This window comes from Schistocerca serialis, chromosome 9 (genome assembly GCF_023864345.2).
Source record: "Schistocerca serialis cubense isolate TAMUIC-IGC-003099 chromosome 9, iqSchSeri2.2, whole genome shotgun sequence".
Taxonomy (NCBI): Eukaryota; Metazoa; Arthropoda; class Insecta; order Orthoptera; family Acrididae; genus Schistocerca; species Schistocerca serialis.
The window spans coordinates 178,788,917-178,816,538 of NC_064646.1; the positions used below are offsets into that span (position 1 = coordinate 178,788,917).

General features: G+C 42.4%; 1 protein-coding gene and 1 pseudogene across 1 annotated transcript in view; both read right to left on the reverse strand.

Annotated features, from left to right (window-relative positions):
• The window catches only part of LOC126419457 (tachykinin-like peptides receptor 99D), a 423,909-nt gene that overhangs the window by 82,895 nt on the left and 313,392 nt on the right, over positions 1 to 27,622 (reverse strand). Inside the window, exons 2-3 of the mRNA XM_050086645.1 lie at positions 11,053 to 11,153; positions 3,501 to 3,591 (exon numbers count right to left, since the gene is read on the reverse strand). Coding sequence (XP_049942602.1) covers positions 3,501 to 3,591; positions 11,053 to 11,153 — 192 coding nt within the window. The remainder of the gene's footprint in view (positions 1 to 3,500; positions 3,592 to 11,052; positions 11,154 to 27,622) is intronic.
• LOC126420082 (5S ribosomal RNA) lies at positions 174 to 291 on the reverse strand (annotated as a pseudogene).

A 27,622-nucleotide genomic window follows, 5' to 3' on the forward strand; every position in this document is an offset into this window, starting at 1 on the left:
GCGGTATCGACCGGCCGCCGTATCAGACCACAGGCGTCACTGGATGCGGATATGGAGGGGCATGTGGTCAGCACACCGCTCTCCCGGCCATATGTCAGTTTACGAGACCGGTGCCGCTACTTCTCAATCAAGTAGTCCTCAGTTTGCCCCGCAAGGACTGAGTGAACCCCGCTTGCCAACAGCGCTCGGCAGACCGGATGGGCACCCATTAAAGTGCTAGCCCAGCCCGACAGCGTTTAACTTCGGTGATCTGACGGGAACCGGTGTTACCACTACGGCAAGGCCGTTGGCTGATTAATCACCAGATATACATATTTCCGCTCGCTACATTAGGACTTACGGCAACGGCCTTGCCGCAGTGGATACGCCGGTTCCCGTGAGATCACCGAAGTTAAGCGCTTTTGGGCGTGGCCGACACTTGGATGGGTGACCATCCACCAGGCATGCACTGTTACCATTTTTTCGGGGTGCACTCAGCCTCGTTATGCCAATTGAGGAGCTACTTGACCGAATAGTAGCGGCTTCGGTCACGAATACCATCATAACGACCAGGAGAGCTGTGTGCTGACCCCACGCCTCTCCTGTCCGCATCCTCCTCTGAGGATGACACTGCGGTCGGATGGTCCCGGTAGGCCACTCGTGGCCTGAAGACGGAGTACATTAGGATTTACCGTAATACTGATAGTCTTCATTTTCAAAATTTTATTAATATTGATTCTCTCACAGTTTACCGTATTCAAAGTTATATGTATCAAACTTTAAAACATTTTTTAAAAGTTAATGTTGTTTAAATGCCAATAAGTGAATAAATGTTGTTACCTCTTATTTTGGTTTTAGCTCTGTTGTGTCCGCCTGGTAGTCGATTCCACCGCACACCAGACAGGCCGTGCGGGTAGCCGCGCTACCAGGAAGACGTGCGTAAACTGCTCTCATAAACACCGAGATAATTTCCGTGTATGGCCTGGGCTGTTTACAACGGGGTTACACGTTGCCTTCACAGTTCCGAGGGCGCCAACCTCACCGAAAGGCAGCGTGTCTGTCGCAGCAGAGATTACAGTCGGCAGGGCACTGCTTTGCCACATACTCTTGCAGCACCAATCGGATATCCATCTGCTCCGACTATTTAGGCCATCGCCGTACCGTGTGAAGTCAGTCATGCCCTGCGCCTCAGGTAGGCAGTCCGAGCAGCTCCGTCCGGTGCATCAGCCGTTCATTTGCAGCGCTACAAGTTGGCGGTACCAGGAGTTTCGTCCGACGCCTGTAGACCTGGCCAAGACCGTCTTGACCTGCACCAGCAATACCGCAGCCATCACACACCGGCATCAACGGCCCAGTAACGCTCCAGGTCTTCACGCCGCCAGCTGCCGCTACTCTTAGGCTTCTTCGTGTACGTGCATCACAGACAACGTCACAGGTGAGGCACAGGGTGTTCCACACAAAACCGGTAGGCCTCACGCTCGATATTCAACTAATTAAAAGAGAATAGATAATAGTAGCGTTGAAAAAAACATGTAGTTATCCGTTTGTAAGAGATGTTGGAAGTGGTGGCCATAAGCATCCATATATCACAGACATCCTATGGTGACGTTATCAGTAACATGCTGTAATTCTGAAGGCGTGATGTTGTTAGTTTCTCTAGTAATGTTCCGTTTAAGATCATCTGTTGTACAAGGACAGCATACGCTTTGCTTTTTAGTGTGCTCCATAAATAAAAATCGCACGATGTTAAGTCCGGGTACCTTGGCGCCAAAGGCATTTACTGACAAGACGTCTTCAGAGAACGCGTTGGTGATGTGTGCCATACTTTGGTTGGATATGAGAGCGTTTGCTCCATCTTGTTGGAACGCTACACACAAATTGTCTGCATCTGTTAACTGTGCATAGAAAGAGTCAAAGATCTCTAGATACCTGGCATTGTTTAAGGTGTAATTGAAAAAAATATGGAACCAATAACGCGCATGCCGGACAATGCACACCAAACACCTATCTTTTCTGAGTGGAGAGATACTGCATGCATAATATGGGGGTTGTCCAGAGACCAATATCTGCAATTTTGGGAATTTACGTAACCTAACAAATGAAACCCAGTGTCATTTGACATGAAGTAAAGCAAGGGGTTAGCGTAACAGTAACTGACGTTAACAGCCAGCTAGAATAATGAACTCTTTCTTGCTGAACCTTAAATTTCGAATCCTGCACCAAACTCACACGACAGGCTACTAATTTCATATCTTTTAGTACACGATGACACGATGTACGAGTTACACCAACATGCTCAGAAAACCTGCTTACCGACTTGCGGCGACTTCTTGTAAAATCTATGCAAATTCTCTCCCTAGTTTCAGGGGCCCTGGCTTTCGGTCGTCTATTTCTCTGCACGTTTTGAACGGATTCTACAGCCTTCCACATCAAGTAATATCTTGAATAGTGTTGATCATGGGGAGTTTCCTATCGGGATACATTCCTTGATGGAGCCTGTCTTTATGTAACAATATCAATTCACTGTTCTAGTGCCAACTGTCCCATTTATGTAATAACTCAACAAGACGAGCTCTTCACAACAACTGACGCACGAAAACAGAGCTGAACTCAACTTTCCGATAAAATGCAATGTAGCCAACATTCGGAACAGTGTTGCCACTTCACAAGCAGTACGACTAGAAACGATTAACCGGTTCTTGAGGTTTACCGGTTTTATGTGGAACACCCATTATTTCTGTTGTATCTAGCTGCGTGGATATTCACCCAAGGACAATATAAGTGAGTTTCGTTTTCTAAATAAAGTTATTTTTTTAAAGTGTCTTCGATCACTGCTCAGGACGAACATGCTTTATGCACCTTATCATTCCCAGATCAATGTTACCTGCCATTTCAACACAATTTAACTACAAGAAGAGAGCGATTGATAGGACGTATCCGAAGGTAACGATAACTCCTCGATTTGATAAAGGAACAGAATGTGAGGGGTAATAATTGTCGAGGGAGTCCAAAGCTTGTATTCAATGAGTAGGTGGAAGTGGGATGCAGATTGCAGCAGTTATTCCAAAACGAAAAAGCTTGCACAGGGTAGACTAGCATGGAGAACAGCATGATGCCAGTCTTCGGACTGAAGACTAAAACAATTAAATAGACAGTCACAACTTTTGATTTACAATGGTTTATTTATATAAAATCAGCATGTAGGACCAACTATATATGCAGAAATATAGCAACTTCTGTTATTATCTAATATCTCTAGTCTTCCTATGCTTATTTCATCAGCATTTGTGCCAGTCAGTTGCAACCTGATGATAGCCTAAGCCGAATACTGGTTCACAAAAGAAGTCACTGTGGAGCTTAAGAAAGTAACTTTTTCATTTTGCGATAGTTATCATGTTCTTTCAAGTATCGGTAGCAAATTCAATTCACGTCATACTTTTGTGATTTCAGTGAATATATTTAGAGAAATAATTTAAGTAGACACACTTTAAATTTTATGTCTGTAAACAAATACGACTTACATTGTAAATTCCGTAGATAAACGGGTTGTAGCAGCTGTTGCTCATGGCCAACCAGTCGCAACAAAACCAAATGATGTTGATGTAGTGATATCTGAAAAATGAGAAATTTTGGTTTATCACGACATAAGAAACTACAAGTTAAAATAAGACAGTGTTCTACAACAAGTAAGCCTACAAACATTTTTAGCTTTTATAGAATCTCTGAAAATAACTGAAATAGTAACAGAAAATAATAGCTGGATAGTAACGAAAATATTCTCTATTTGAGCGAAATAATGCAGGTAATGAAAGACCTGTCTAAGAAATCGAAGATGATGATAAACATGTATCAAACAATAACTGCTGCTGTTTTAATAAATGAAATAGTGTTACAAGGGCATATAAGGGTATATACTCAATATCTGTAATAATGACATTAATTGGATTTGGGTGACTTATCTACACAAAGATATTATAATATCAAAACCAGTATAACAGCAAATCCATAACGTAAAATAAGGATAAAAATAAAGGAAATCACTGAGGATGCAGTAACAATGCTGGGTACGTTTGGGTCCATACGGGGAAACAGTGTTTTGCATAACAGGTGGATCTTACATCCAGTAATCAAAAACAGCATTTTACATATTGCACATAATACTGAAACAAAATTATAAGTGTACTTTGGCACTTCTGTGTCAAACAATTTGTGTTTGATTTTCGAAAAACTAGACTCGTGGGCTAACGATTTGGTCTAAATTAAAGCCACTTGGGGCATTATGATTTTGGAACAAGTATTATATGTCATTTATTTGGTACGTCTGACTGGGTGCGTTTGGAAATATTTACGGCAACGTTCACAACGCACTGAAAAGTAAGAGCAGACCGTAAGAAGGGTATATTTTTATACCATAATGACTCCCCCAACGCTTCTTCTTGGGAACGAATGCCGTGTGGCTATAACACGTATTTATCAAAGACAAAGAATAATTTCTGGGAAGAACTGGTCGTTACATCGTAAAGGGAGCTCTGCGCTAAGTGGTACTTGTGGAGTCAATCCGATATAGACAACAGTACACGGTACCACGTGAGTGCGGGAAAATTTACAGTGGCCAAACTATTCGTACCGTCAACGACAGGTGTATTGAACATCATCGCCATACGCGATTGTTTCAACCAGATAAATCTGCGGTGGCTGAGGATTGCTTTACAGAGGGACACAGGATGCTGTACAATGAGACACAAGTAGCTGCAAATGCTTCGCGGTACTGAGATTGTGTTTTAAAGGAATCTGTCGAAATTAGAAAAATGGCTCTGAGCACTATGGGACTTAACATCTGAGGTCATGAGTCCCCTAGAACTTAGAACTACTTAAACCTAACTAACCTAAGGACATCACACACATCCATGCCCGAGGCAGGATTCGAACCTGCGATCGTAGCTGTCGCGCGGTTCCAGACGGAAGCGCCTAGAACCGCTCGGCCACAATGGCCGGCTGTCGAAATTAGACTAGCAGATAATATCATTAATCGTGATAAAAGATACCCGCTAAGTAAAACGTGGAGTCCTGTTTTATCAGATATGAAGAAACAGCGGTATCTGACTCGTCGGCTATGAATAATCATTTGTAACGATGTATCGTTTTCAACAGTATTCACCGCCGGAGGCGCTGCAACTCTCTTTGCGCAAGGGGGCAGCAGGAATGATTGAGCGCATGCGCACTGTAATTAGCGCATGTGCAATTGTACTTCCGATGTACATAAAGGTGCAGTCATTTGCGAGTGAAATCAGTTATCGGCGAGAGCAGCGTAGCTTTTCTCATCTGATGATGGCAGTCATGTGGATCTCTGAAATATTGTGTTCAGATGACAGTTTGATCCGGCTGGAAACCCGAGAAGAATTTGAAACACTACGTGGTAGGTGACGCGCGACGGCCCTCGTTAATATTAACTTTAACGCAGCATGTAGAAAAGATATAAGACGACCTAGGAAGTCACCAACAGACTGTCTGTGTAGATGAAGTGCTTTCTACTGAGTTACGGTGCACTAGCACACTGTTTTGAGTAAGCGTAAGAAAGACTGCAACCTCGAACGGAACATTGCGCCATGCGAGTATGTTCATCGAAAACTGTGGACTAGGGGTCTGGAATTATGGTTTCATTTAGGTAAACTAGATGTAACTCCTAAAAGTATTTCTAGCAATGAAAATAGCTGTACTTAAAATGTGGTGACACCATACAAAAAATAAACATGTGTAACAATATAATTTATGTCTTCTAATGCCCTCACGTATGCATGAAAGATATCAAAGAAAAAAGATGTCTGAGCTGTTGCCAACGTGATTTATGATGTATTTGTAGACAGGTGTCGAAAAACGTATTGCATATGGAATAAATATGAAGAGAAACAGGATATTGTATCAACTGTAAAAAGGCACTGCGATTTTGTAATACCTAAAGTTATGTGAGCTGCGTTCAGTAAGTAATGCAACACATTTTTTTCTGAAAGCAGGTTGGTTCTGTTCAGGATTCCAATGCACTATAAAATTCCCCACGCCTTTGGCTACAAAAGCCTATTTTGCAACAGAATCTACATGGAATACGATGGCCTTACGCCACGCCATCTTTTTGGCAGGGCCTGTATGCCCGCCTCGACATGACTGGGTTTTTGTGTTGTCCTCATCGTTTCATCATCATTCATGAAAGTAAGGAGATTGGACTGAGAAAAGGTTGGGAATTTGTACAGGCGCTGATAACCGCGCAGTTGAGCGCCCCACAAACCAAACATCATCATCATCATCATCATCATGTATGTCCGCTTGGTACCACTCAACTGGTCGACGTCGGAGCCAATGCCTTGCTCCATCAATGACCTCTCCATTATCCAAGTACTGCTTAGCGCGGCGTGCAAACTTCATTGGGCCAAACAGCTGGAAGCTGGAAGGTGTGACATGCGGGCTGTAGGGTGGATGAGGAAGGAGTCCAATGAAGTGCTGTGAGCTCCTCTCAGCCGCGTAGACTTGAGCGAGGCCTTGCGTTACCACGGAGAAGGAGAATTTCGTTTGCATTTTTATGACGACGAACACACTGAAGTCGTTTCTTCAACTTCCTGAGGGTAGTACAATACACTTCAGCGTTTATCGTTGGACAGGAGGGAGGACGCCGTACAGACCGTCGCCATGACTTTACCGGCTGAAGATGCGGCTTTGAGCTTTTCCTTCGGAGGAGATTGCCGTTTTGTTTCCGGTTAGAAGTGATGGACCCATTTTTCATCACCGTGACGATGTTCGACAAAAGATTCTCACGATCAGCCTTGTATCGCGCAAATAATTCCACACATATGGTCCTTCGTTGCTCTTTATGGTCTGCAGCTAGGCGAAGAGAAACCCAGTTGGCAAGCACCTTTGAGTACCGCAACTGGTGGACGTGTGTGCCAGCACCACTGACACAGACGTCCAGTAGTCGTGCAACGAGGTGTGTGTGTGTGTGAGATCCGTCGGTCACCTCAACTGAGAGTGTCCACACGTTCCAACATTGCAGGAGTCACAGCTGTCTGCGACCGGTCGGCACGCGGGAGATCGGACAGGTTTGCGTGACCTTGTTGTGATGATGACAGGCGCTTCACCCAACGACTAACCGTGCTTCTGTTCACGGCAAGGTCCCCATAGAATTTCTGGAATCGCGTATCTATCTGCGATGCTCTTGTTTTGAGTCGAAAGAAACTCAGTGACAGCTCTCTCTTGGACCGCACCTCCGCCACAGATGTCATTTTTAAGGCTACGTGTTGCGCCGCCACCTATCGGAACTTCATAAAACGACAGAGGCTGGAGCGGAATATTCCACGATGTTTCACAACAAATTCGACATTTTTTCAACCGAATTTGGCTAAGAAAAAATATATGCTGCATTACGTATTGAACTTCCCTCCTGCTTATCTATGAATTATAGACATGCAAAATATTGTGCTGACTGTTACGTATTCCTGAACACCCAGTTTATTTAGTGGCTAAATTTCGGATATGTGCATAAGATACGTGCATAATGACAATAGTAATATTTTGAAGAAGCCACCCTGTATTAACTGTCATCAAATTTTATGAATAAACAACAAACCTAGAGTTTGTGTTGTTTCATTTTTTTAATCAAAGAATAAAATCGTATGCATTGTATATGGAATAAGACAACCACCTAAATGTGAGACATACTACATAAAATTTATATAGAATGTTCTGTTTTAAGCCTCAATGATTAGTGTACATGATTACTGTAAGTGTCCTAACTGTTCATGTCTTCCTTACTTCTGGTAGACAGGGCTGAAGAGAGATACGTTAAGTGGCAAGGTAAGCACATGACACCACCAGCACCAGCACGAAAAACAATGCTGACAATGAAATATGAGAATTGTTCCTTTGTTTGGAGCAATTATCAGTTTAAATTCGACCTACAGAGTTAATCAGCTCTGAAATATTTAATGCGAATTAAAACCTCGGAACACTCTCTTAACGGTACTTATGCACTGCTAAAAGAATTGCGGAAAGCTAGAATGATATTTCCACATTCTCTGTCAGGGTACTTTTATTTACATGACGGGTTTAGAGGTTTTAAATTCTATAATGTTTCGTCTGTAGCCAAAAATCGGACTTCGATCTGATAACAGTGCAGCTGGTCGTGCTTGTTGTATGTTACTACCATTTACACAAGTTTATACACGGGAAAGAATTGTACCTCTATCCTTTCATTGAAGTAAAACAAATTGTTACCAAGATTTGAGAATTACATGTCAAATGTCACATAGGAAAGTGATGGTTAATAGACCTAGTTGCGTTGCCTAAAACTAATACGTGACTCTTTTCGCTATCTAATTTTAAATGAAAACGTTGCTTCGAAAGAAAAGCAGTTCATACAATTTACTTCGTCTGCTGAGTTCGTAAATAACACACTTCCTTAGAATGGCTAGACCCAGCTATCCTCGTCCTAGCGGTTAAATTTAGTTCCCCTTTCACACTGAAGGTTGCCATTGCTGTATCGAATTTCCTAATTAACGTATCGCGCTATAAAAGTACACGATAATCTTGATAATTATTTAAGTATTAATATAGCCCACCGACGGGTTATTTATTAAAACTGATGATACTGATTTGACCACTGGTTTCGTTTGCAATTACGCGCACGCTTCACGAATGAACTGATTAAGCACTCACTGTTATCCTACCATTCGATTAGAAACTTTCAAACTGATAGTTCATCAACATGCGCAAACTGTTCACACACTCAAAGAGAGAAAGAAAGGAAGGAAGGAAGGAAGGAAGAAAGCAAGAAAGAAAGAAAGGATAAAAAGATAAAACCGCTACACCATGAAGAAATCATCCGAATGAGATGAAAATCGGTAGACGTGATGTATATGTAGAGACAGACTACTCATTATGATTGCAGAGAATTTGGATGATTTATTCAAGAGAAAAAGTACAAAATTGTTAAGGTTTTCATGGCCATTTGTTGACCAACTCCCTGTTGGTTTCTGTCTGTATTTCTTCGCCCGGAGTTTGTTTGATGTTTTTCTGACGTTTCGCCAGCATGAGTGGCTGGTATTGTCAAAGCTTCACCCTCCGTTGCTGGTGGTGGACTGGAGTCGAGTTCGTGGCCGCAGACTATATGTATCTGGCGCACCAACGTCCAAGGGCTTTCTGTGGTCATATTCGGTGCGGTTCACTTCTTGCTACTTGCAACGGTCCCTCGCTGCACAACGGGAATTCAGGATCCATTCGCTCTGAGGCTTTCTTCTTTCTCATGTTTGTATATTGCCGTCGCTTCTCTAAACAAGCGAGTGTGGTAGTTCTTCTCTACAGCCAGAACATCCGTGCCGGAAGTCAGAAAAAAACAACAGAAAAAGCTTCATAAATTGAGCACGCCAATAACGCGTTAGTCCACCTGTGACCCTCATGCAACCAGGTATTCGGGATGGTATTGATTGATAGAGTTGTTGGACTTCCTTCTGAGTCATATCGTGCCAAAGTCTCTCCAATTGGCACGTTGGATCGACAAAATTCCGAGCTGGTTGGAGGGCCCTGCCCATAGTGCTCCAGACGTTCTCAGTTAGGGGAAGATCAGACCTTGCTGGCCAAGGTAGGGCTTGGCAAGCACGAAGACAAGCAGTAGAAACTCTCACCGTGTGCGAGTGGACATTATTTTCCTAAAATGTAACGACTGCTACGGTCGCAGGTTCGAATCCTGCCTTGGGCATGGATGTGTGTGATGTCCTTAGGTTAGTTAGGTTTAAGTAGTTCTAAGTTCTGGGGGACTTATGACCACAGCAGTTGAGTCCCATAGTGCTCAGAGCCATTTGAACCATTTGAACCTAAAATGTAAAGTCAAAATGGCTTGCCATGAAGGACCCCAAGACGGGGCGTAGAAGATCGTCGACGTACCGCTGTGCTGCAAAGATGGCGCGGATGACAACCAAAGGGGTCTAACTACGAAAACAATAGGCACCTCAGGCCATCACTCCTCGCTTCGGGCCGTATGGAAGGCGACCATTAGGCTGGTATGCCACCGCAGTCGTCTCTGGTCCCTGTGACTCAATTCGAAGCGGTAGTCATACCTGAAGGTAATTCTACTGCAGTGAATGAGTTTCCAGGCCGAAGACATATTTAGAGACGTCCCAGATGGCGATGGGATACCAATCTGACTGTAGTCCGCCATACTGCCCAACAACCAGGATTGGCATTTTGGGATGCCATTTCATTGCATAGTCCGACCTCTCTGTTTGTCACCTGCGGCACTGTTACAGCACAGTGGTACATGACGATATTCTACGATCCGTTCTGTTGACCTTCATGGCAAGACATTCTAGGCTTACATTCCTGCAAGATAAGGCCGCCCGGATGCGGCGAGAGTTTGTACTGCTTGTCTTCGACCTTGGCCAGCAAGGACGCTGGATCTCTGCAACATTTGGGGTATTATGAGAGAGGCCTTCCAACCAGTTCGTTATTTTGGCGATCTAACGCTCCAATTGGACCGAATTTGGCACGATATCCCTCAGGAGAATGTGCAACAACTCTATCAATCAATGCGAATAACTGCTTCCCCTCCACCCCTCTCAGCTTGGCACACTAAACGGTGACTATTTCACTTAGGTCTTAAATTGGCACTCTATACGACTGTTCCACAGAAAACCTGAACAACGACTGCCCTTGCCCCGCATAAAGGGGTGCGAACAGTAGCATTGTTAACCAACCAGGAAGACAATGGCTTCTACTGAAAAGGCTCGCACAGTTCCAAATGTTGGAGAGAACCAGCGATGGGTAAGTGGTAAGACTGACTACGTCGTACTACTGTTGATAGCCGTGCCGCTTACATATATCTTTGATCACGGTTTCGCCGAAAGTAGACAATGCCCCAGCGAGTGGATTCCTTTTTCGACTACTTCCACTGAGAGTGCGAGTTATACTCATGTTTCTTCTTATTCTGCTAGAGCTAGTGTGATCAATTTTACAAATGTATTATTTGGTTTGGGTACGTCGAATGATATTGAAACAAGGGAGGTGTAGACGGCCACTGTGTAGGCGTGTACTCACTCGTTGATGTAGGGGAAGACGTCTTGGAGGACGTTGTAAGTCTGCAGTGGCAGCCAGCAGACTGCGAACAGCGTCACCACGATTACCAGCATCTTGATCACCTGCACAGTGGAGAGCACAGCACATCTACAATCATATTACATTAATAACTCTACTGTTGAACACCAGTAGACTCTATATGTTTAATGCCAAGTGATTAAGATTTCATTTCAGGGTTGTCAGTAGACCAAAATCATTATTAATACGTTAGTCAGGGCACATTACGTTCATATTGTAAAACTGTATCATGACTGAAACTGTGGACTTCTTAAGTCTTGACACACAGCTCGCATCAAAAATGTTCAAATGTGTGTGAAATCTTATGGGACTTAACTGCTAAGGTCATCAGTCCCTAAGCTTACACACTACTTAACCTAAATTATCCAAAGGACAAACACACACACCCATGCCCGAGGGAGGACTCGAACCTCCGACGGGACCAGCCGCACAGTCCATGACTGCAGCGCCCTAGACCGCTCGGCTAATCCCGCGCGGTACAGCTCGCATCAAAAGTAACTAGATTACATACTGAAATATAGCCGTAGGGATCTACATGAAGAAGTGGCAGACTTGAAAATTATCTTTCTTTCGAAAATTGATCAGCAGTTGAATTCATTTATCAACTACAACATATCAGAGATTTTTACTTTCTGAATTGTTGACATCAGTATTTGATATATGAATGTAGCTCTGCAGTCATACAGCTGTAATTTAAAAATATACCGCAACGTTGCGTCTATCGGTTGAAGGCTGGTTAATCAATCACGAGAAAAATTTGACGCAAGTAGAGAAAATAATGTAAATATCTGAACAGTCATGATCAATATTGCACTTAAGTAGATTCAGTACACTATAAACACACAACTTCCAGTATAATGGATACATAAAATTTGGGACGTGCACCAGCAAAATATGAGCACCCATACGGGGTTTGGGCAGAACTATGGAAACACCGCGAGAAGTGAATGCTCGTACGTAAATAGAGACCCTAGTCAAGCCTGAAGGTTGCGCTGTTGTACTTGACCACGAGAGGTACCTGTGCAATGTCCTCAACACATTACAAGTGTAAGTCGTGGTCAGAACGATGTTCTGTATAGTTATGAATACATTATGTCGAATCAAACAGATTTTGTGTGTGGGCACTCTTGGTACTCGTTTGGATTGTAATTCTGTAACCAAGGTAGTCGGAGTGTTTGGAATTTCTAGCGGATCAGTACGCTGATTTACACCGCATACAGGGAAAGTAATAGAGGAATGTCATTTGTTCGGACGAGTCCTGTTCCACAGTGCTTCCTGCTTCTGGGCGAGTTTACGTCTCAAGAATGAAACACGGCGAGGGCTCTTTGATGATTTGTGCAGCCATATCGTGTTATTCCATGGGCCTGATGGTTACTCTTCACGATTATGTAACCATTTCTGCTGATCGAGTCCACTCCTTCGTACAATGTTTGCTCTTCAAGGGTGATGCTGTGTTCCAAGAAGGCTGTTCAGACTTCTCGCAAATCTGGGACTGGTTTTGCGAGCACGAGGGTGAATAGTCGCTTCTTCCCGGGCCACTGCAATCACAAGCTCTCAGTATCTGTGGTCTGTTTTGGAGGGAGATGTGTGTGGTCGCTATCCGCTCCCATAATCGTATCTGAAACTTCACTATACTGCTGGAAGAATGATATAAGATTCCCTCGAAAACCTTGCAGAACTTGTATTTATCCGTTGCGGGACGACTGGAAGTTGTTTTGAATGCTCACGGTTTGCGACCCCGTATCAGCCATGGCAATGTGTTGTATTTTGGTGTTTCGATGTTTTTGTCCACCCAGTATCGTTATGGGCTTCAAATGCTCCTGGTCGCTGCACGAATGCGTATTATAAACGGCAGGACACGAGGGATTAAAAACTGATGCACATACGGTTTATTATATCTTAATATAATATCGGTTTGTTGGCATCTGCAAATATTGCTGAATTAAAGCTCCACGTCCGCAGCTCGTGGTCTAGTGCTAGCGTTGCTGCCTCTGGATCATGGGGTCCCAGGTTCGATTCCCGGCTGGGTCGGCGATTTTCTCTGCTCGGGGACTTGGTGTTTGTGTTGTACGCATCATTTCATCATCATTCGTGAAAATAGCTGTATAAGGAATGGAAATTTGTACGAGCGTTGACAACCGCGATGTTGAGCGCCGCCGGCCAGAGTGGCCGAGCGCTTTTAGGCGCTACAGTCTGGAACCGAGCGACCACAACGGTCGCAGGTTCGAATCCTGCCTCGGGCATGGATGTGTGTGATGTCCTTAGGTTGGTTGGGTTTAAGTAGTTCTAAGTTCTAGGGGACTGATGACCTCAGAAGTTAAGTCCCATAGTGCTTAGATCCATTTGATTTGTTGAGCGCCCTACAAACCAAATATCATCATCATCATCATCGCAAAGCTCTATCTTCAGGATACACACTTTTAAATGTGGTGGCTCTACTGTGGCCGTACGTGGGGAAGGTATTACTATTAAAAGAACGGTTTTGCGGCATCGGCCTCAGGAAGGAAGTCAAAATCAGCCATGGAATGTGCAGGCTAGATATCTACGTAGTTCTGGAGATTGACGCTTCAGTAACGTTTGTGCAGTGCATTACCGGTGGACGGGATTGCTAAATACGGTGGCACCAAGCAGAGTGTCCACAACTGACTACAAGACGGGAACCGAACTCCAGTCGTAAATGTGGTGTCACCGCCAGACACCACACTTGCTAGGTGGTAGCCTTTAAATCGGCCGCTGTCCGTTAGTATACGTCGGACCCGCGTGTCACCACTATCAGTGATTGCAGACCGAGCGCCGCCACACGGCAGGTCTAGAGAGACTCCCTAGCACTCGCCCCAGTTGTACAGCCGACTTTGCTAGCGATGGTTCACTGTATACATACGCCTCCAGCTACGTCATTTGCTACGACCTAGCAAGGCGCCATATTCAGTTACTATTGATAGTGATATTGTGAATCATGTACCGTCAAGAGCGACGTTCATCATTAATGGATTAAAGTTAAGCATCAAACTAATTACGTCCGCTTTCTGAATTATCATTCCTTGTCATGTTCCAGACCTCACGTCAGTATAGTTCTTCCCTCCTCACACCAGCCTGCGTGAGCTAAAACGGGTGCATTTCGGCCTCCTCTCGTAACACGGTGTTGGCTCTTCTGCCAACACAACAGTAATACTCCCAGCTGGATCGACAATGTGAACTACTAGCTCAGCCATTAGCAGTGTTCCATTAATGCCATACATTGGACCGGTACAGCCTCTGCACCATTCATCAGCCACATGTGTGGTATAGCTGCTACAGCGTCATCGAGCAGCGTTATCAGCTGGGTTAAAGCTGGTCTATCAGCAGTCAACGAAGTGGATTCACTGGTAACCATATCGTGGTAATCTTCGAGAGTCCTGGGTTCAACTTGAGGCGTCCCCATGTTTCTACCAACTGCCTTGTGTTTCGTGCAAAGTACGCCGATCCCGCTGTGTAAGCACACTTGATGTGGAGATGACACCTGACCTGAGTCAGCAAGGGTGCCGTCGCAGCTGTTGTACTGCCTCAGAATTTCGCTGCGTCAGCACACTCACTCCCTATCTGCCAGCCACGGGCACCTACTGAGCCACAGCCATCGACCTCTTTGTTGTTACTGAGAAGCACCCTCGTAGACGTCCCCCGCGGTGGTACAGATTCCATCCCATAGTTTCCCACACACGCCACTTTGGAATGGCCACCCCGCAACACTCGTATTAACTGGCTGTGACGCTGGTGTCAGCATAGTGGTCAATGCACGACACGACGACTACATTGGGAATAATGCGTCAAACGTCAATTCAGAATCAACTACAGGACTATTAAGTACCTTTTGTATTTTGGGAAAGTCCCTCCATTGTTTATTCTCAATGGATTGCGCTTGCAACATTCTGTTTTTGGCATATATGTCGTAAAAAATTGATGCACTCAGATTTTGATGACACCGTCTTTGTTTGATACGTCGTGCAATGAAAACAAGAACACCCTTGAAGGTCTGTTATTAAAATTTTCAATTGACGGTCTAGTTCCGTAACGTTATCAAAAACAAAATGCACCTAATTTTTTACGCGGAATACAGTTGTTGCACACCAGTTATAGGTTGTCTCGCTCAGGGTTAACATGGTGAATGCTACTTTATTTTCTCTCGCAGGTATTATTAACAGTGAGCATAACAGAAATAGAGAAAAGAAAGCTTTTAATAATTAGTTGAGACAATGATTGAACATAATTGGCAACCAGTCAGAGGAACGAAAAGATCAGAAGTAGTTGAAATTTGAGACTATAGTATGTGAAATTACTTTATCCATTATATTTCAATAAAAGTATTGAGAACGGTACGCGTCTTTTCATTTAGTATGTATAACATGGGTGCGAAACGTTATCCACAAAAAATTTGAGCTTTAGTGAATGTCCAGGGCTAGAGCTAGAGTTGTATGTGTATCATTTTCTAGTGGTTATCCATATTATCTATAGTCTACTGACGCTCCGTGCGAGGCAGCGCACCTTCCTGGAAGCGTCTACTAATATAATTTATTTACTATTTTCGTAGCGCTTTTTTGGCTATGAGACATACCTGTCTACAGCTGCATTGTCTTCTAATCTAAAAAAAAACAAAAAAAAACTGATAACGTTGTTTACAAATACGTTTAAATACATCGTGGCAGCCCTGCAACCAGGCGACTAGCGCGAGTTTTGGTGTTCTCATAAAGATAAGTCATTTTAGATTATAAAACATATAGATTAGTACTGATTACGTGGTAAATAGGTGTATTAGTGTGCCTTTTAAGTGTACCATTAAAAGTTTCATTTTTCTTTACGTAATAAAGCAGAAAACGCGAGAACACCGTACAGTCGTATTTTCTGTTTACGTTCTGCTGCAGCAAATCTATAGAATTTCGTTTAGTTGTTCCTTGCTCTCTCCAACAATTTAAATTAGCGTACGTCTTCATTATTTAACCAGCATTTCCGGAAAGTAGCGGGTAGGCATGGCCTTCACCTCAACAGGAAACGGAAGGGTAAATTGGCTGGGGAAATAGCAGGAAAGTTAAGGGGAGAGGCACTGTCATGAGTGGTAAAATACCAGTGATTATAGGGTTCAGAAAAGACCCTTTTTAGGGTAGGGAGGACAGAAAGAAAGCAAATTTTAAGAGAGGTTAGAACTGAGACAAACCTTAAGTTTGAGAAAGAAATCAAAAAACGTAATTCCAGCTTATTACATCAGCATAAACAGCTATTGGATAAGAATTTTCAACAGTCAGCAGATATTATAACTCTACCAAATTTTAACTCCGTCAATGTGAAATGTCAGCTATTTTTATTGCATCAAAATATTCGAGGACTGAGAAATAAAATTAATGAATTAATTAAATGCATAGATGAATTAGAGACTTCAAACCCAGCTGACATAATCTGCCTCTCTGAACATCATGTGACCACTGGTATAGAACTTTTAAGTCTTACAGGGTTTAGGTTAGCATCTCACTTTTGTAGATCAGAAATGGAGAAAGGAGGAGTTGCCACATTCATTAGGAACTGTCATAAATTTAAGAACATAGACATTCATAAATTTTGCCTAGAACAGCATATGGAAGCATGTGCAACAGAAATAGAATTTCACAAAAAATCCTTCATAATATTAAGTGTATATCGAGCACCTGCAGGTAACTTTAGTCTGTTTGTAAACCACCTTGAAGCTGTACTGGCCCATTTAACAACCAAAAACAAAGAAATAGTGGTTGCTGATGATTTCAGTGTCGATTTCCTTAAAGACTCTCCCAATAAGAACTTATTTGTGTTAGTAATACTATCATTCAACTTAATTCCCACTGTAAAGTTCCCGGCCGGCTAGAGTGGCCGTGCGGTTCTAGGCACTTCAGTCTGGAACCGAGCGACTGCTACGGTCGCAGGTTCGAATCCTGCCTCGGGCAAGGATGTGTGTGATGTCCTTAGGTTAGTTAGATTTAATTAGTTATGAGTTCTAGGCGGCTGATGACCTCAGAAGTTAAGTCGAAGTTAATACGCATAGTGCTCAGAGCCGTTTTTTTTGTAAAGTTCCCCACTAGGGTAGCCACTTGCTCACAAACAGCCATTGATAATGCCTTTATAGAAACGTTCAATGAACAAAATTATATTACAAAACCAATAGTCAATGGCCTCTCAGACCATGACATGCAGTTCCTTCTGTTAAATGTTAATACTGAACAGGATATAAAATCTGTTAAATCTGAGCTCAAGAGGGTAATCAATAAGCCAAAAATTGATTATTTTAGGACACTCCTCAGAGACATTCACTGGACTGATGTTTACAGTGCTCATGGCATCAATGAAAAATATAACGCTTTTGCTAATAAAGTGCTTACCTTATTCGAACACTGTTTTCCCCCAAAACTTACCAAGGTTAGAGCAAAGTCTACAAAAAAGCCATGGATTACTCGAGGAATAGGGTTATCTTGTAAAACAAAAAGAAAACTGTACCTGTCAATCCGATGTTGATGCAATAGGACATTACAAGAAATACTGAAAAATATTAAAGACTGTAATACAGATGTCAAAGCAAATATATTACAAGGAAAAGATAGTCATATCAGATAACAAAATAAAGACAATATGGGATATAGTGAAGGAGGAGACCGGTAGAACCAGACATGAAGAGGAACAAATAGCATTAAGAGTAAATGATACATTGGTGACTGATGTGTATAGTGTTGCAGAACTTTTTAATAAACATTTTATAACTGTCACTGAAAAGATGGGGTTGTCAGGTTCGGTAGATGCTGCTATGGAATACCTCAGACCAGAAATATCAAGCAACTTCCATAATATGAATTTGACCCTCACTTCCCCAACAGAAATAATGTCCATCATAAAATCTTTAAAATCAAAAACATCTAGTGGGTATGATGAAATATCAACTAAGTTAATTAAAGAATGTTATTCTGAGCTAAGTAACATATTAAGCTATCTGTGTAACCAGTCATTTATCAGTGGAATATTTCCTGAATGGCTGAAATACGCTGAAGTTAAGCCACTGTTTAAGAAGGGAGATAAAGAAATAGCATCAAATTTCCATCCAATTTCACTGTTGCCAGCATTCCCAAAAAGTTTCAAAAAATTAATGTACAGTTGGCTTTATAACCATCTTATCTCAAATAACATTCTGTCAAAGTCATAGTTTGGATTTATCAAAGGTTCTGATATTGAGAAGGCTATCTACACTTACAGTGAAAATGTGCTTAATTCATTAGACAAAAAATTTCAGGCAACTGGTATATTTTGTGATCTGTCAAAGGCATTTGACTATGTAAATCACAATATCCTTTTAAGTAAATTAGAGAATTATAGTGTAACAGGAAATGCTGCAAAATGGTTGAAATCCTATATCTCTGGCAGGAAACAAAGGGTGTTATTAGGAAAGAGACATGTATCAAGCTATCAGGCATCATCCAACTGGGAACTAATTACATGTGGGGTCCCACAAGGTTCCATTTTGGGATCTTACTTTTTCTTGTGTATATCAATGAGCTTTCATCAGTAACATTACCAGATGCCAAGTTCGTTTTGTTTGCCGATGATACAAACATTGCAATAAATAGCAAATCAAGCATAGCCTTAGAAAGATCAGCTAATAAAATATTTGTGGACATTAATCACTGGTTCCTAGCCAATTCTTCATCACCAAACTTTGAAAAAACACACTACATGCAGTTCAGAACTTGTAAGGGGTGTCCCATGAGTATATGTCTAACATACGATGACAAGAAGATAGAAGAAGTGGACAGTGTTAAATTTTTGGGATTACAGCTTGATAATAAATTCAACTGGGAGGAGCACACCACAGAACTGCTGAAGCGTCTTAACAAATCTTTGTTTGCAATACGAATTTTGTCAGACATAGAGGATATAAAAATGAAAAAGCTGGCATACTATGCTTACTTTCATTCCATAATGTCATATGGGATTATTTTTTGGGATAATTCATCAAGCCAAGCTAAAGTTTTCCGGGCACAAAAACCTGCAGTAAGAGTTATATGTGGTGTGAACTCAAGAACATCCTGCAGAAACCTGTTTAGGGAACTAGGGATAATAACTACTGCTTCACAATATATTTATTCCGTAATGAAATTTGTCATTAAAAATATATCACTTTTCAAACCAACAGCTCAATGCATGGAATCACTACTAGAAATAAGAATAATCTTCACAAGGATTTAAAGTCACTTAGTCTTGTACAAAATGGTGTGCATTATTCAGGAACACACATTTTCAATAACTTGCCAGCAGCCATAAAAAGCTTAACAACCAATGAAGTTCAGTTTAAGAGAAGCCTAAAGGATTTATTGGTGGCCAACTCCTTCTACTCCACTGATGAATTTCTCAGTAAAACCAACTGATATACATACATACATACATATATATATATATAAATATATAAGTACAATATAACTTCTGCGCAATTTCAGTGCAGTAATGTGTTCATTGTAAATGTGTGTGTGTGTGTGTGTGTGTGTGTGTAAGTACATTCTAACTTCTGCACCAGTTCAGTGTAGTAATGTGTTCATTGTAAATAAGTATTATAGTAGTTGTATTACATGTTTATTACCTTATAAATAAATAAAAAACTTTTTTATTTTAAAGTCAGTGCATTAGTATTTGTAAAATGACTTTCTTATAGTGTTCATTAAAAAATGACGATCATTCCACTTGGGACCTGTGGAATGGTACATTAGCTTATTTGTTTTAGTTGTAAATATTTGTCATATATTGTTGTTTTTCTGACATGTTCCACATCTTGGAGGCCCTCCTCACTACGGATCAATTGGAATGAAAGTAAATCTAATCTAATTTAATCTATAGCATTATCGAACTTCCTTGAGACACTTCTTATACTGTTTCACTTCTTGCAGTCTCTCTATTAAGAACTAAACATTTAGTTCTCTTACCTGAAAATACAATGCAATCCAACCTCTTTCGGAACTCCGTAAGCTCTTACTTTGTTTACCAGGTGACAATAAGCCATCATATGAAAGACTTCTGGGAAATGAAGACACACAGTATTTGGATCTTGTGAATAAATAGAGCAATATGAGCTTCGCATCGTCGGTGTCTTCTGGAATCATTATTGCTTGCCGCCAAGAAGTCCTTTGATATTGTCTTCCTGTCCGATCACAAAACGTGTTTCGTAGTTATACATAATTAAGTTGTCAAACAGCTTTTCAGGAATAGTGGCCTATTTCTGACTATTCAGTGGGCAATGCGCTTACGAAAACTCATAGATCGGAAATCTGTCCGATTCTGGTTACTTGGAGAAGCAGAGGTGCCCGACGGAAGGCCAGCAGAAAATTCCACGAAGATCAATAGTTGGAATTTCAATGTATTGTCTATTTCACATATCTTTACCGACGGGAAATACTAGAATTAGCTGCATTAGCTGTAGGGGCTCGAGGAGTAGGGGCATGATATTCCCGCCCTCAAGCGAGAGGGCACATTTTCAGATTTCGTCTTTCCCCATTTTGAAAGCAATTTCAGATTACAATTGTATATATTATTCATTTTGTTGTCAACACTAATTATTTGGCGTATTGTAACGCAAATTTACTTAAAATTATTGAAAATATATGTGGTAAAGAAAGAATATAGTAGGGACGTTGGCAATCGCTAACCAAAAATAATCTAGGCACGGTATTAACATCGTTGATACTCGTGTGCGCGCACACGACGAGTTGCAAGTTGACAGTGAGCGAGACCAGATATGGGTACTGGCGAAAGCACGTTCAAAGTTGTATGTGTGAGAACTTCGTGGTATGAATGTCGGGCAAGAAGTTATCAAGATACGAGCCATAGCGTGGGCCAAAGAGACATAATTATTTGGGAAGAGTTTCAAGAGTATTAACGGCGGAAGTGCACTACGTGGCTAAATATATTTAATTCTGCTCGTAAATGGAAAGAAAAGCCTGTTACCTAACAGTTATCGCTATCAAATCATTGCACCGTGTCTACGGCAACTCCACCTCAAAGTAAGACTTTTACATATTAGATATTTAGAAATGTAAAAGATTTGCCAACGCATTAGAGTCAGATCTGAACAATATATATATTTTGTTAACTTTAAATTTTGTCAGTCTGAATAATTATCCCAAATAATCATACCAATTGCTGGATCCTTTTTCCATCATTAAACTAACCGAGTGTCACTTAAACGAAAAGATTTCATTTTAAATTTATTATTCAGTCAGTCAACCAATCTTAAGTTTTGTTATATCAGTAAAAAGTGATACTTTACGATTTAAATGGCAGTGTTGATTAACTGTCGCAGATCTAACTACTTCCTTTATCTTTCATTGCCTTTCTTAATGACATACTGTAACTTACATCGGACGGAGAAAGCTAATGGGAATCTGAACACGACTGATAATTTACCCTGTATATCAACAAGCAGGTATTGTTAGACTCAATGAAATATTTTCACTACAATAGTTACTCGGCTAATGCTTGCAGCAATTATCTTTTTTTCCGAATGAGCCATCTCTATGTAAAATTGTCTTAAATCATTGTCTATTCTCAGTTACACATCAGGGGGCATTTCATTTCTCTGTGTGGTACGTCCGCTATCGAAGCTCCTCACTCTGTCACGATACAACACTCTCTCCGTCGCTCCAACTGCTTTCGACACTTTCACTCACCTGAGCTCTACTCAATAATACTACAACCCTCGGCAGCCAAAAAATATGTATTAATCATGCGATCGGCCGTGCAAAGATGCGCATAGTAACATTCCAAACAAAGAGTCAAATATCCCAAACAAACTATCATTTAGTATGACATATACGTATTTCATAACCATTTCACCTAACATGCACACTTTTCATTTTATGAAAGAGCTAAAGGGTGTGCATACTTTTACAGCTTTTACGCCAGCACCTTCTCCAGCCGGCTCCACAGCCTGCAGCCAGGCGAGCTGGAAGTCTGCCTTCCAAATTCCGCGGCCAAAGTTGGAAAGTGCACAGTCAGCACGGCGAAAGCCTGTACTCCGACACTGTAGTGAACATATTTACCACACCATAAGCACTGACGCTTGCTGTCTGGGCCACGTACATGGCCGGAAACGGCGCCTTTTCATGGCGACACAGGGGTGAGAGAGTATAAATTATAGCCACTGTGACCATTCAGTACCTCTTGTGACTGCTGCCCACACTGTGACATCCTTCACTGCAGTCGTCGGTCCAGCGTGGATGATCCACTCTCGTCTCCATCTAGCCGATGCCTCTGCGAGACACTGGTCTATGACTTGGTGATGTTGGCGCCTGAATGGCACCTTACACATGGGGCCTTCTGTTGGCTGACACAAATCGATTCCTGGGTGCCTCAGAATGGTCCTTGGTTCGTAGTCTGTGTTTGAGTGGCTCCTGCACCAGACCCACTGGAAGCAGCTGGCTGGACATTGCTTTACACCTGGCGGCGGGCCGCTGTGTGCCTGGGATAAGAAGGCCTGACGTAGGCGGCACTCACTGAGGTGCTGACACCGCTCGTCTGCTGTGACCGCCTTTCCAGCATGGCATCCTTGTTGCCACCTCACGTTGCTGCGTACTTCGCTGGGCAATCACCAACGCCCTAGGTCATCTCAGCACTGGGACGCAGTCTACAGTGGCTGTCTAAAACTTGCTGTTGTTACCATTGCATTTGTGATTCAACGACGGCCGAAGAACTGATCTTTTATGTCTGCTAACCAGCTAACCATACTGCAACCTCATCTTAACATATTACGAGATGTGTGGGATAAGTAACGAGAATGATTTTTTTATATACCGACGTTTTCTTTTTTTTTTCCAAACAACAATATTGTCTCCTTCAAAGTACTTCGCTTCGGCAGCTACACAATTGTTTGCAATGTTGATAGTAGCGCTGAGAGTTTTCTACAGGTATGGCCTTTAACATGCCGCTCACATTCCTTTGAATTTTTTCCAGTGTCCCAAAATGACGTCATTTTAGGACATTTTTCAATTTCGAGAAAAGAAAAAAATCACAAGAACTCAGCTCAGGTGAACAGGGGGGCTGTGGAACAACAGTAACGCCTTTTGAGTCAAATGATCCATGACTGAAGTGGCCGTGTGACATGGGGCGTTGTCATGATGCCGCATCCACTTGTCTGCAATGTCCGGTCTCACACTCACTCGATTCACCCTTTTCCTGAGCCTTTCGAGGACATCTTTGTAAAACACTTGGTTGAAGGTTAGTTCTTGTGGAACAATCTCTCCAGATCACGCACACGTTTGGCGTTTTCGTCAGTTTTTAAAGCAGAAGATCTCTCTCTGAGTGAAGTTCATCTTTAATGTGTTCTCGGCCTTGAAATGTTCAATTGTGCTCTTGATAAGGAATGCTCCCCATAGGTCTGTGTTGACTTTTCAAAGGTCACATTCGCGAATGCCCAAAGTTTAACACAAAATTTGATGACATAACGTTGCCCTAAATTCCACTGCTCCATTTTCGTAACACACACACACACACACACACACACACACACACACACACACACACAATACACCACTTATGACGCTCTCAAAAATCACATGATGGCTGTACGGAGATGAATCTCGGACTGAGCACGCAGAACGGATGAACACACCGATTTACATAAGTAAAATAACACAGCGTTCCCAAATCGTTCGCAGTGTTGACTATCTCATTAATTTTCTCACACAGCTCGTATTTATTTATTGAACCTGATCTGATTAGAGCCATCAGGTCCTTTCTTACATCGGTATCTTTTTTACGTCATAGTGACCTAAGAAATAACTGTCTTAATATGATAAATAGTACTGAAATGATTTTACTGTCTATAGTGACAATGTGATTAAATAATACTGACCATCAATTAATTCAGTTAATACTGGCAGTACTTATATTACTGCTGCTGCGACTAATAGTGATCTTAGTAATAATTTAATAACGATAATGGAAATGGAGATGCCGTGTGACTAGGGCCTCCCGTCGGGTAGACTGTTCGCCTGGTGCAAGTCTTTCGAGTTTACGCAACGTCGGCGACTTGCGTGTTGATGGCGATGAAACGATGATGATAAGGACAACACAACACACAGTCCCTGAATGCAGAAAATCCCCGACCCAGCCGGGAATCGAAGCCGGGCCGTTAGGTATGACATTCCGTGGCGCTGACCAGTCAGCTACCTGGGGCGGACAATAACGATAATAACGACAGTAATAATAATAATAATGATGGTAGCTGGTATAAAATAATTTATAGGTGTACAATATAGTTGTTGACTTATAAAGCCATTTTTGGGGAAAGGAAGTTTAGGAAGACTGCATCCACTGAGGCGAAATGGTAAAGATTTGATTGGAAAGAAGGATGTACAAGGGTAACGAATGCGAAGAGGGACAATGCTAATCATTATTGTTGCTTTAGTAGATGTGTCAGGCACTTTATTGTGAATAGCAGAGTGATCACGTAATCCACGTAGATGTGGTAACCAGTGCGCGTGGCTGATGCAGCGGTCAGCATATGTGCCTAGTGAGCAGGAGAAACGGGTTAGAATCTCTGTTCAGCACATATTTTGAAATTGCTCCATTCCTATAAATCAATGCCCACTGGCAGCTAATATCTTTAATTCCTTTGTGTCTTGATTCATCAAAACACTGCAACACCAATACATTGTTTGGTGTTAACTGCGCACCATTCACTACGCCACAATTAGAACCTCCCGCTGAAATGCCCACATCATTAAGTAGCAGTAAATTGCTGCTGTATCATCTTCGTGGGAGAGGGTATGCCCATTATGCTCCTCGCCTTCTTCCTTTCTATCTCACGCACTCTGCACGTCTACTGCGAGAAGAGCTCCTCGTCTTCTGTTTCCGAAGTCCGCTTCCAGAGGCTTTGAAGCTTAATTTTCAATCCGGGCAGGAAATCTGCTTTCTTAACTTGCGCTGCGACTTCGGGAAATCCTTTGCTCCGTGCCAGAGTCGTCGGGCATTTAATTAAGGAGTCCTTAAAGCAGTGGAAGGGCGCCAAAAGCCCGGAGAGCCTAACGAAGCGTGTAACGCCGGGGGACGGAGGAAACCTGCAGACCGAGTGGCGAAAAATACGGCCGCGGAGCCGGATGAATGGCCAACTCGGAAAAATAAACTTCACTCGGATGAGCCGCGGATCGTCAGCTGCGTCCAACATTCAGAGAGATCTGTTTGGCAAAGTACTCAATTCCTAATTCCTTTAAGTTCACTCCTGCTGCTGCTCTTTTAGACACTATGATCAACAGATTTCTGTATGAAGTAGAACCTTAAGAGATATCGAATGACACAGCGCACAGAAATTCCTTCTGTAGTATTCACCAACTGCTGTCGTGAACACTAATCTTCACTAGTGATATTGTTGGAAACATTTCCTTAAGTTTGTTTTTATTGAAGTTTGTGATACTAAATACCGTAATGAAAACATGGAAGTTAGCTATTTAAAGTCTTACTGTGTTCTATTTAGCCGGCCGGAGTGGCCGTGCTGTTCTAGGCCCTGCAGTCTGGAGCCGAGCGACCGCTACGGTCGCAGGTTCGAATCCTGCCTCGGGCATGGATGTGTGTGATGTCCTTAGGTTAGTTAGGTTTAATTAGTTCTAAGTTCTAGGCGACTGATGACCTCAGAAGTTAAGTCGCAGAGTGCTCAGAGCCATTTTCATGTTCTATTTATATTACTAGGCCGTGTTTATCAGCTACTGTCACTTATTGCTTATGAACTATTAGGAGTTCTTGTGAAAAGGAAGTACAAGTATCATTAGAATGATGTCCGCCCCCGGTAGCTGAGAGTGGTCAGCGTGACAGAATGTCAATCCTAAGGACCCGGGTTCGATTCCCGGCTGGGTCGGAGATTTTCTCCGCTCAGGGACTGGGTGTTGTGTTGTCCTAATCATCATCATTTCATCCCCATCGACGCGCAAGTCGCCGAAGTGGCGTCAAATCGAAAGACTTGCACCCGGCGAACGGCAGCCTTTAGTCACACGACATTCAATAGTAGAGAAGGTCGAAAGAGTGACAGGATTTTAAATTTAATCTTCAGTAATTGGTTGTTGTAATCGACAGCTTGCTAATAACTGCCCCCTCACAAGCACGTTCAGACTCTAAGATGACAGATCATTTCTGTACTGGGTCGTGCCCGTGGTCTATTGGGCCGACACGGTAGCTCAGCGTTTTCGGTGAGAGTATTGGCCACCCTGTGTGAAAAAAAAAATGAGTCTAGTTCTCATCGGTGGAATATAAAAGTTGTTGTGCGTCGTTCACACAGAACGACTGACGAAATGACAAAGAAGTAGATCGAAAGGGGGAAGAAAGTGGAAGCGGTTTTGACTACAGTCGACGAACGTCCTTTGTCTCTAGTTCGATTCCAGGCACTGCTTAAAATCATCAACAATTTCGGCCGAAGACATCCGGTACCAAGAGTAGCCTTCGTTCTGCCAACGAACTTTTCAAAGAAGGCGGAGAAGAAGGCAGAGTTTCAGGGCGACCTCTTGCGCTTGGGTTGGGAAACTGTCTCTAAGCCGGAACAATCAGCAGTGATCAACGGCATGACACACAAGACAATACAAGCTACTGCATTAAAAATAGGTGAGGTTTAACCATATGACGTGTAGCATGCAAATGGAAAAAAGGTCATGATGATCTTTCCACTGGCAAAAGGATATGTATTAGTCTTCCACTGGGATCACCGGGAGGGGTCTGCCAAACAGGAGGTAACCGTGAGAAAAAGTTTGAGTAACCAACATTTTAGAGTGGGATTGTTCTATTAGAATAGACGGCTACAACAACAACGATAACAATACTAGTTCACTACCGAGCAAGGTGGCGCAGTGGTTACACACTGGACTCGCATTCGGAAGGACGACTGTTCAATCCCGCGTCCGGCCATCCTGATTTAGGTTTTCCGTGATTTCCCTAAATCACTCCAGGCAAATGCCGGAATGGTTCCTCTGAAAGGGCACGGCCGACTTCCTTCCCCATCCTTCCCTAATCGGATGAGACCGATGACTACGCTGTCTGGTCTCCTTCCCCAAACCAACCAACCAACTAGTTCACTTAATTTTACAGGTCCGTACTGATCATACAAGTTTTTATACTTCACTATTAGCGGTTTCGGCTACTGCCATCTTCAGCACATAAAATATTCTAATGTAGCATCAACGTCAAGCTAAACATTTAGGTACATAATGAGCACATACTATGTACCTACATGTTTAGTTTGACATTGATACTACAACAGAATATTTTATGATCTGAAGAAATGGTTCAAATGACTCTAAGCACTATGGGACTTATCATCTGAGGTTATCAGTCCCCTAGACGTAGAACTACTTAAACCTAACTAACCTAAGGACATCACACACATCCATGCCTAAGGCAGGATTCGAGCCTGCGACCGTAGCACTGATCTGAAGATGGCAGTAACCGAAACCGGCAATAGTGAAGTGTAAATGTTTGTGTGATCAAGACGGACCTGTAAATTAAAGTG